This window comes from Hyla sarda, chromosome 1 (assembly GCF_029499605.1).
Source record: "Hyla sarda isolate aHylSar1 chromosome 1, aHylSar1.hap1, whole genome shotgun sequence".
Classification (NCBI taxonomy): Eukaryota; Metazoa; Chordata; class Amphibia; order Anura; family Hylidae; genus Hyla; species Hyla sarda.
This window is the reverse complement of record NC_079189.1, coordinates 18,873,712-18,885,356: the sequence shown is the minus strand read 5'-3', so window position 1 is coordinate 18,885,356 and position 11,645 is coordinate 18,873,712. Positions and strand designations below refer to the sequence as shown.

The window sequence follows — 11,645 nt, the reverse complement described above, 5'->3', positions numbered from 1 at the left end:
AGCTGGAGTCCTGTACAGATATTCCTGCAACAAGCAAGAAACAATGCCTCAGGCCATGATAAAATTCAGCTGAAAAGCATCAATAGATACACCGACGCATTTCGGGTGTTGTTTCATCTTTATTTATGACCAATATACTTTTGTAGCAGCTTTTTCAGCTTGTATGTGCCATCTAGGACCCATATGGAGGTGGCATGATTCAAAATAGATGTGATATACGGCCATGAATAGGTCCGAAACGCGTTGTGTACCTATTGATTATTTTAGAGGATATGAAAATTGGAATTTTTGGGAGCTATAGGACTTGTTGTTATCTTATAATCTGGGATCCAAGGCTGGTGCTTCTCGGATTACCAGAAAGAGATAGGGATTCATATGACAACCGCCCCATATAGGGTGACTCTATATGTCTTTATAGTTTGTCCTAGGGGGGCAGTGATTTTAAGGATTGGATGTTATCCCCCCTCCCGCCTACCTGGTGTACAATTGGCTGAACACTCATAGTCACTCTCTAAAATCAATGGAACAAAAATATAATAATAATTTTTTTTTTTTTTTAGAGGGCACTTTTTTACCCCCAGAAAAACCACTTACCATCTCAGGATCGGTGGCGATACCAAAATCTTGACCACTATGGGTTCTGGGATTTGTTCTCATTGCCATATTTGGAGTTGTGAAGGATCTTATTCTTCTAGTATAGGACATTTTGTGACCATCTCCTAAAGGGTTTTATGCCTTCTTCTGGATCACCACAGTAGGGTTATTGGTTGGACGTGATCTCTTTTACTACTATCTTAACCATGTGATTATGATGGACACCTCCATAGAGGAACCTATATACAGCTATAGACATAACATTTATTGTTGACAATAATTACAGGGTTTATTTTATGTTATGTGTTCATCTTACAAGAATGGGGCAGAAGGGCGCGCAAAACAGTAAATATCATCAAGGTGGACATTATAGTTGAAGTCCCCTGTAGGCCCCTAGATGTGTCTTCTTGGTTACCCCTCGGTCCCTGTCACTGGTATTCAGTGGTTTGTTACTCCAACAATGTCCTTACATCTGTGCCTTGTGCTATTGCCATGTTACTAGCCTGGCCTCTGTGTGCCTCTTCTGGCTGTTCTGTTGGACCAATGTTTTCTGAATCTGCTTCTCAGAACTGAGCGTATCCTTATTATCCAATAATGTCTTCAGGGGAGGCTGCGGGTCCTCTGTAATTATACCTATATTGTGATGGTAAAAGAGATGAGAGAGAATTATCAATAACATATCAATAGACCTAAGGTTTCGATAATATTACCACATGTAAGAGAATATAACTACAATAATATTGTCATCTATGTACAAGAATATATCTACTATAATACTGCCACCTATATACAAGAATATAACTACTGTATTACTGCTCCCTATATACAAGAATATAACTACTATAATACTGCCTCCTATATACAAGAATATAACTACTATAATACTGCTCCTATATACAAGAATATAACTACTATAATACTGCTCCCTATATACAAGAATATAACTACTATAATACTGCTCCTATATACAAGAATATAACTACTAAAATACTGCTCACTATATACAAGAATATAACTACTATAATAATGCTCCTATATACAAGAATATAACTACTATAATACTGCTCCTATATACAAGAATATAACTACTATAATACTGCCTCCTATATACAAGAATATAACTACTATAATACTGCTCCTATATACAAGAATATAACTACTATAATACTGCTCCTATATACAAGAATATAACTACTATAATACTGCTCCTATATACAAGAATATAACTACTATAATACTGCTCCCTATATACAAGAATATAACTACTATAATACTGCTCCCTATATACAAGAATATAACGACTATAATAATGCCTCCTATATACAAGAATATAACTACTATAATACTGCTCCTATATACAAGAATATAACTACTATAATACTGCTCCTATATACAAGAATATAACTACTATAATACTGCTCCTATATACAAGAATATAACTACTATAATACTGTCTCCTATATACAAGAATATAACTACTATAATACTGCTCCTATATACAAGAATATAACTACTATAATACTGCTCACTATATACAAGAATATAACTACTATAATACTGCCCATATATACAAGAATATAACTACTATAATACTGCTCGCTATATACAAGAATATAACTACTATAAATATATATCGAAGAGAGGAGAATACAAAGACCGCACTCACCCACTGTATTAGCTTGTGGATCGTAGTAGATATTATTCAGAACGTCAGATATAGTTCCATGTGGTGGAGGACGTGGAGGGGGAAAGAAGCGAAACGCGTTTGGCTTCTTTCCCCCTCCACATCCTCCACCACATGGAACTGTATCCGACGTTCTGAATAATATCTACTACGATCCACAAGCTAATACAGTGGGTGAGTGCGGTCTTTGTATTCTCCTCTCTCCAATATATATTTATGGACTCTCACAAATCACACCTGTACCTCGTGTCTTCTGGATAAGCTCTGTTTATTGCCTAAGGATTTGACTGTTACAAAGGGAGATTGTTCTCTGCTGCCATTTTCTTCCCTCTTTTTTGGAGTATATAACTACTATAATACTGCTCCTATATACAGGAATATAACTACTATAATACTGCTCCTATATACAAGAATATAACTACTATAATACTGCTCCTATATACAAGAATATAACTACTATAATACTGCCTCCTATATACAAGAATATAACTACTATAATATTGCCTTCTATATATAAGAATATAACTACTATAATACTGCTCATATTTACAAGTATATAACTACTATAATACTGCTCCTATATACAAGAATATAACTACTATAATACTGCTCCTATATACAAGAATATAACTACTATAATACTGCTCCCTGTATACAAGAATATAACTACTATAATACTGCTCCTATATACAGGAATATAACTACTATAATACTGCTCCTTTATACAAGAATATAACTACTATAATACTGCCTCCTATATACAAGAATATAACTACTATAATACTGCTCCTATATACAAGAATATAACTACTATAATACTGATCCCATATATACAAGAATATAACTACTATAATACTGCTCCTATATACAAGAATATAACTACTATAATACTGCCTCCTATATACAAGAATATAACTACTATAATACTGCCCCTATATACAAGAATATAACTACTATAATACTGCTCCTATGTACAAGAATATATCTACTATAATACTGCCTCCTATATACAAGAATATAACTACTATAATACTGATCCTATATACAAGAATATAACTACTGTAATACTGCATCCTATATACAAGAATATAACTACTATAATACTGATCCTATATACAAGAATATAACTACTATAATACTGATCCTATATACAAGAATATAACTACTATAATACTGATCCTATATACAAGAATATAACTACTATAATACTGCTCCTATGTACAAGAATATAACTACTATAATACTGTTCCCTATATACAAGAATATAACTACTATAATACTGATCCTATATACAAGAATATAACTACTATAATACTGTTCCCTATATACAAGAATATAACTACTATGATACTGTTCCCTATATACAAAAAAAAAACTACCATAATACTGCTCCTATATACAAGAATATTACTACTATAAGAAGACCCAAGAAACCTGACTTACTCTTCTCCGAACTCTCGGGATGTGCTATTCTGTTCTTTATACTTCCAGCCTTTTGAGGAGTATCTACTATCCGTCGACGTCTCTGCAAAGCCGACTCCAGTTCGCTATCCTTGGCTTTGCGACTCATTCGGCGGCGGCTTTGTTTCTGCATTGGTTTTCTTATGGTGTTCTATAGAAAGAAACAATTACAATGCTGTGAATTGGGTAGCTTAAAGTTCATTTGGGCACCACGTAACTAGGCCAAGAAAATGTCATGGAGGAAAAAACATTGAGGTGACTGAGGAGTCACCTGGTATAGTGTAATGGACTAAGAGCACCTTCACATGGACTCCTCAAAGCTACCTTGTCCCAAGGCGAAAGCAGCTTTGAGTAGTCTGTATGGACCATCACTTCAGAAGTGTGGAGACTGGTGGTGTTAGACCAATAGAATCTAGGGTTCTTGAGGTTGGGCCTCATACAATCGTTCTTGAGGTTGGGCCTCATACAATGGTTCTTGAGGTTAGGCCGCATACAGTGGTTCTTGAGGTTGGGCCTCATTGAATGGTTATTGAGGTTGGGCCTCATACTGTGATTCTTAAGGTTGGGCCTCATACTGTGGTTCTTCAGGTTGGGCCTCATACTGTGGTTCTTCAGGTTGGGCCTCATACTGTGGTTCTTCAGGTTGGGCCTCATACTGTGGTTCGTGAGGTTGGGCCTCATACAGTGGTTCTTCAGGTTGGGCCTCATACTGTGGTTCTTCAGGTTGGGCCTCATACTGTGGTTCGTGAGGTTGGGCCTCATACAGTGGTTCTTCAGGTTGGGCCTCATACTGTGGTTCTTCAGGTTGGGCCTCATACTGTGGTTCTTGAGGTTGGGCCTCCATACAATGGTTCTTGAAGTTGGGCCTCATATAGTGGTTCTTGAAGTTGGGCCTCATACAGTGGTTCTTGAGGTTGGACCTCATACAGTGGTTCTTCAGGTTGGGCCTCATACTGTGGTTCTTCAGGTTGGGCCTCATACTGTGGTTCTTCAGGTTGGGCCTCATACTGTGGTTCTTCAGGTTGGGCCTCATACTGTGGTTCTTCAGGCTGGGCCTCATACTGTGGTTCTTCAGGTTGGGCCTCATACTGTGGTTCTTCAGGTTGGGCCTCATACAGTGGTTCTTCAGGGTGGGCCTCATACTGTGGTTCTTCAGGTTGGGCCTCATACTGTGGTTCTTCAGGCTGGGCCTCATACTGTGGTTCTTGAGGTTGGACCTCATACTGTGGTTCTTAAGGTTGGGCCTCATACTGTGGTTCTTCAGGTTGGGCCTCATACTGTGGTTCTTGAGGTTGGACCTCATACTGTGGTTCTTAAGGTTGGGCCTCATACTGTGGTTCTTCAGGTTGGGCCTCATACTGTGGTTCTTAAGGTTGGGCCTCATACTGTGGTTCTTAAGGTTGGGCCTCATACTGTGGTTCTTCAGGTTGGGCCTCATACTGTGGTTCTTGAGGTTGGACCTCATACTGTGGTTCTTAAGGTTGGGTCCCATACAATTGTTGCTGAGGTTGGGCCCCATACAATTCTATAGAACTACTCATGGGGAGCATCGACTATGAAGCTAGTCAGGATCACCTGGTGTGTACTGTAACCATAGCGCATGTTGTGTGAAATGATGTTTCTTTTATAAATTGTCTGGTCTCATTCAGTCACGACACATCAGATGGACAAACCTCTTGGCTTCACACTCACCATCAACATTCCCTGGAGCTCACAGATGACGCTCTTACGTTTGGTCGCCTCCGCCTTATTCTGGTGAAATAAAAAAATAAAAAAAACATGTAAAAAAATGTTTTGGTCATTGATACAACTAACGCTGACCGTTCTAATCTAGTTTCCAAATTGTAAAAAAATTGCTTAATTTGACCATAAAGAATCAGGAATTTAGGTAATTTTACTGGGCTTCTATTCTACTACAGTCTGCTATGCTTCTATTCTACAGCCCGCTCTAACCACTCATGTCTTTGAGGCATTTTAGGCATACTAGTTGCTATGAATAATCCATTGCTGGATTTCTCCCCATTTTCTCTCCACATATTAGATTTATTAGTTACACAAATTACAGATTATAGGATTGGGCAGATTGGAGCCAGTGATGCACATGAACCTTTCTATCGTTCCGGGCCGGTCTCAGGATCACTCCGCTCTTAATTCTTTCCATCATTTCTCTCACGGCATCATCTCTGGTGGAGCCTCCTGCTAATACAAAGACTTCATATTAGCGATAGTAGTCAGAGTGACCGACAGTGCTCAGAAATGATAATCCCAACAGGAACTGCAAACCTCTATACCACACACTGTACAGACCTCCTGACATCACACACTGTACAGACCTCCTGACATCACACTGTACAGACCTCCTGACATCACACACTGTACAGACCTCCTGACATCACACACTGTACAGACCTCCTGACATCACACTGCACAGACCTCCTGACATCACACACTGCACAGACCTCCTGACATCACACACTGTACAGACCTCCTGACATCACACTGTACGGACCTCCTGACATTACACACTGTACGGACCTCCTGACATCACACACTGTACGGACCTCCTGACATCACACACTGTACAGACCTCCTGACATCACACACTGTACAGACCTCCTGATATCACACACTGTACAGACCTCCTGACATCACACACTGTACAGACCTCCTAACATCACACACTGTACAGACCTCCTGACATCACACACTGTACAGACCTCCTGACATCACACACTGTACAGACCTCCTGACATCACACACTGTACAGACCTCCTGACATCACACACTGTACGGACCTCCTGACATCACACACTGCACGGACCTCCTGACATCACACACTGTACAGACCTCCTGACATCACACACTGTACAGACCTCCTGACATCACACACTGTACAGACCTCCTGACATCACACACTGTACAGACCTCCTGACATCACACACTGTACAGACCTCCTGACATCACACACTGTACAGACCTCCTGACATCACACACTGTACAGACCTCCTGACATCACACACTGCACAGACCTCCTGACATCACACACTGTACAGACCTCCTGACATCACACACTGTACAGACCTCCTGACATCACACACTGCACAGACCTCCTGACATCACACACTGCACAGACCTCCTGACATCACACACTGTACGGACCTCCTGACATCACACACTGTACAGACCTCCTGACATCACACACTGTACAGACCTCCTGACATCACACACTGTACAGACCTCCTGACATCACACACTGTACAGACCTCCTGACATCACACACTGCACAGACCTCCTGACATCACACACTGTACAGACCTCCTGACATCACACACTGTACAGACCTCCTGACATCACACACTGTACGGACCTCCTGACATCACACACTGCACGGACCTCCTGACATCACACACTGTACAGACCTCCTGACATCACACACTGTACAGACCTCCTGACATCACACACTGTACAGACCTCCTGACATCACACACTGTACAGACCTCCTGACATCACACACTGTACAGACCTCCTGACATCACACACTGTACAGACCTCCTGACATCACACACTGTACGGACCTCCTGACATCACACACTGTACAGACCTCCTGACATCACACACTGTACAGACCTCCTGACATCACACACTGTACAGACCTCCTGACAGACCTCCTGACATCACACACTGTACAGACCTCCTGACATCACACACTGTACGGACCTCCTGACATCACACACTGTACACACCTCCTGACATCACACACTGTACAGACCTCCTGACATCACACACTGTACAGACCTCCTGACATCACACTGTACAGACCTCCTGACATCACACACTGTACAGACCTCCTGACATCACACACTGTACAGACCTCCTGACATCACACACTGCACGGACCTCCTGACACCACACACTGTACAGACCTCCTGACATCACACACTGTACACACCTCCTGACATCACACACTGTACACACCTCCTGACATCACACACTGTACAGACCTCCTGACATCACACACTGTACAGACCTCCTGACATCACACACTGTACGGACCTCCTGACATCACACACTGTACAGACCTCCTGACATCACACACTGTACAGACCTCCTGACATCACACACTGTACAGACCTCCTGACAGACCTCCTGACATCACACACTGTACAGACCTCCTGACATCACACACTGTACGGACCTCCTGACATCACACACTGTACACACCTCCTGACATCACACACTGTACAGACCTCCTGACATCACACACTGTACAGACCTCCTGACATCACACTGTACAGACCTCCTGACATCACACACTGTACAGACCTCCTGACATCACACACTGTACAGACCTCCTGACATCACACACTGTACAGACCTCCTGACATCACACACTGTACAGACCTCCTGACATCACACACTGTACAGACCTCCTGACATCACACACTGTACAGACCTCCTGACATCACACACTGTACAGACCTCCTGACATCACACACTGTACAGACCTCCTGACATCACACACTGTACAGACCTCCTGACATCACACACTGTACAGACCTCCTGACATCACACACTGTACAGACCTCCTGACATCACACACTGTACAGACCTCCTGATATCACACACTGTAGAGACCTCCTGACATCACACACTGTATAGACCTCCTGACATCACACACTGTACAGACCTCCTGATATCACACACTGTAGAGACCTCCTGACATCACACACTGTATAGACCTCCTGACATCACACACTGTACAGACCTCCTGACATCACACACTGTATAGACCTCCTGACATCACACACTGTACAGACCTCCTGACATCACACACTGTACAGACCTCCTGACATCACACACTGTACAGACCTCTTGACATCACACACTGTACAGACCTCCTGACATCACACACTGCACGGACCTCCTGACATCACACACTGTACAGACCTCCTGACATCACACACTGTACAGACCTCCTGACATCACACACTGTACAGACCTCCTGACATCACACACTGTACAGACCTCCTGACATCACACTGCACAGACCTCCTGACATCACACACTGTACAGACCTCCTGACATCACACACTGTACACACCTCCTGACATCACACACTGCACGGACCTCCTGACATCACACTGCACAGACCTCCTGACATCACTCACTGTACAGACCTCCTGACATCACACACTGTACAGACCTCCTGACATCACACACTGTACAGACCTCCTGACATCACACACTGCACAGACCTCCTGACATCACACACTGCACAGACCTCCTGACATCACACACTGCACAGACCTCCTGACATCACACACTGTACAGACCTCCTGACATCACACACTGTACAGACCTCCTGACATCACACACTGTACAGACCTCCTGACATCACACACTGTACAGACCTCCTGACATCACACACTGCACTGACCTCCTGACATCACACACTGTACAGACCTCCTGACATCACACACTGTACAGACCTCCTGACATCACACACTGCACAGACCTCCTGACATCACACACTGTACAGACCTCCTGACATCACACACTGCACAGACCTCCTGACATCACACACTGCACGGACCTCCTGACATCACACACTGTACAGACCTCCTGACATCACACACTGTACAGACCTCCTGACATCACACACTGTACAGACCTCCTGACATCACACACTGTACAGACCTCCTGACATCACACACTGCACGGACCTCCTGACATCACACACTGTACAGACCTCCTGACATCACACACTGTACAGACCTCCTGACATCACACACTGTACAGACCTCCTGACATCACACACTGTACAGACCTCCTGACATCACACACTGTACAGACCTCCTGATATCACACACTGTACAGACCTCCTGACATCACACACTGTACAGACCTCCTGACATCACACACTGTACAGACCTCCTGACATCACACACTGCACAGACCTCCTGACATCACACACTGTACAGACCTCCTGACATCACACACTGTACAGACCTCCTGACATCACACACTGCACAGACCTCCTGACATCACACACTGCACAGACCTCCTGACATCACACACTGTACGGACCTCCTGACATCACACACTGTACAGACCTCCTGACATCACACACTGTACAGACCTCCTGACATCACACACTGTACAGACCTCCTGACATCACACACTGTACAGACCTCCTGACATCACACACTGCACAGACCTCCTGACATCACACACTGTACAGACCTCCTGACATCACACACTGTACAGACCTCCTGACATCACACACTGTACGGACCTCCTGACATCACACACTGCACGGACCTCCTGACATCACACACTGTACAGACCTCCTGACATCACACACTGTACAGACCTCCTGACATCACACACTGTACAGACCTCCTGACATCACACACTGTACAGACCTCCTGACATCACACACTGTACAGACCTCCTGACATCACACACTGTACAGACCTCCTGACATCACACACTGTACGGACCTCCTGACATCACACACTGTACAGACCTCCTGACATCACACACTGTACAGACCTCCTGACATCACACACTGTACAGACCTCCTGACAGACCTCCTGACATCACACACTGTACAGACCTCCTGACATCACACACTGTACGGACCTCCTGACATCACACACTGTACACACCTCCTGACATCACACACTGTACAGACCTCCTGACATCACACACTGTACAGACCTCCTGACATCACACTGTACAGACCTCCTGACATCACACACTGTACAGACCTCCTGACATCACACACTGTACAGACCTCCTGACATCACACACTGCACGGACCTCCTGACACCACACACTGTACAGACCTCCTGACATCACACACTGTACACACCTCCTGACATCACACACTGTACACACCTCCTGACATCACACACTGTACAGACCTCCCGACATCACACACTGTACGGACCTCCTGACACCACACACTGTACGGACCTCCTGACATCACACACTGTACGGACCTCCTGACACCACACACTGTACAGACCTCCTGACATCACACACTGTACAGACCTCCTGACATCACACACTGTACAGACCTCCTGACATCACACACTGTACAGACCTCCTGACATCACACACTGTACAGACCTCCTGACATCACACACTGTACAGACCTCCTGACATCACACACTGTACAGACCTCCTGACATCACACACTGTACAGACCTCCTGACATCACACACTGTACAGACCTCCTGACATCACACACTGTACAGACCTCCTGACATCACACACTGTACAGACCTCCTGACATCACACACTGTACAGACCTCCTGACATCACACACTGTACAGACCTCCTGACATCACACACTGTACAGACCTCCTGATATCACACACTGTAGAGACCTCCTGACATCACACACTGTATAGACCTCCTGACATCACACACTGTACAGACCTCCTGATATCACACACTGTAGAGACCTCCTGACATCACACACTGTATAGACCTCCTGACATCACACACTGTACAGACCTCCTGACATCACACACTGTATAGACCTCCTGACATCACACACTGTACAGACCTCCTGACATCACACACTGTACAGACCTCCTGACATCACACACTGTACAGACCTCTTGACATCACACACTGTACAGACCTCCTGACATCACACACTGCACGGACCTCCTGACATCACACACTGTACAGACCTCCTGACATCACACACTGTACAGACCTCCTGACATCACACACTGTACAGACCTCCTGACATCACACACTGTACAGACCTCCTGACATCACACTGCACAGACCTCCTGACATCACACACTGTACAGACCTCCTGACATCACACACTGTACACACCTCCTGACATCACACACTGCACGGACCTCCTGACATCACACTG

General features: G+C 44.2%; 1 protein-coding gene across 2 annotated transcripts in view; it reads right to left on the bottom strand.

Moving 5' to 3' along the window:
• Nucleotides 1–881: 881 nt before the first annotated feature.
• Nucleotides 882–11,645, bottom strand: part of LOC130318576 (shootin-1-like) — a 56,436-nt gene continuing 45,672 nt past the window's right edge. The window contains exons 13-16 of one of the 2 annotated variants that reach the window (XM_056552897.1): nucleotides 5,847–5,938; nucleotides 5,432–5,491; nucleotides 3,722–3,890; nucleotides 882–1,227 (exon numbers count right to left, since the gene is read on the bottom strand). In XM_056552897.1, the coding sequence (XP_056408872.1) occupies nucleotides 1,079–1,227; nucleotides 3,722–3,890; nucleotides 5,432–5,491; nucleotides 5,847–5,938 (470 nt within the window). In that variant the 3' untranslated portion in view covers nucleotides 882–1,078. The remainder of the gene's footprint in view (nucleotides 1,228–3,721; nucleotides 3,891–5,431; nucleotides 5,492–5,846; nucleotides 5,939–11,645) is intronic. The other variant, XM_056552901.1, reaches the window with a different exon arrangement.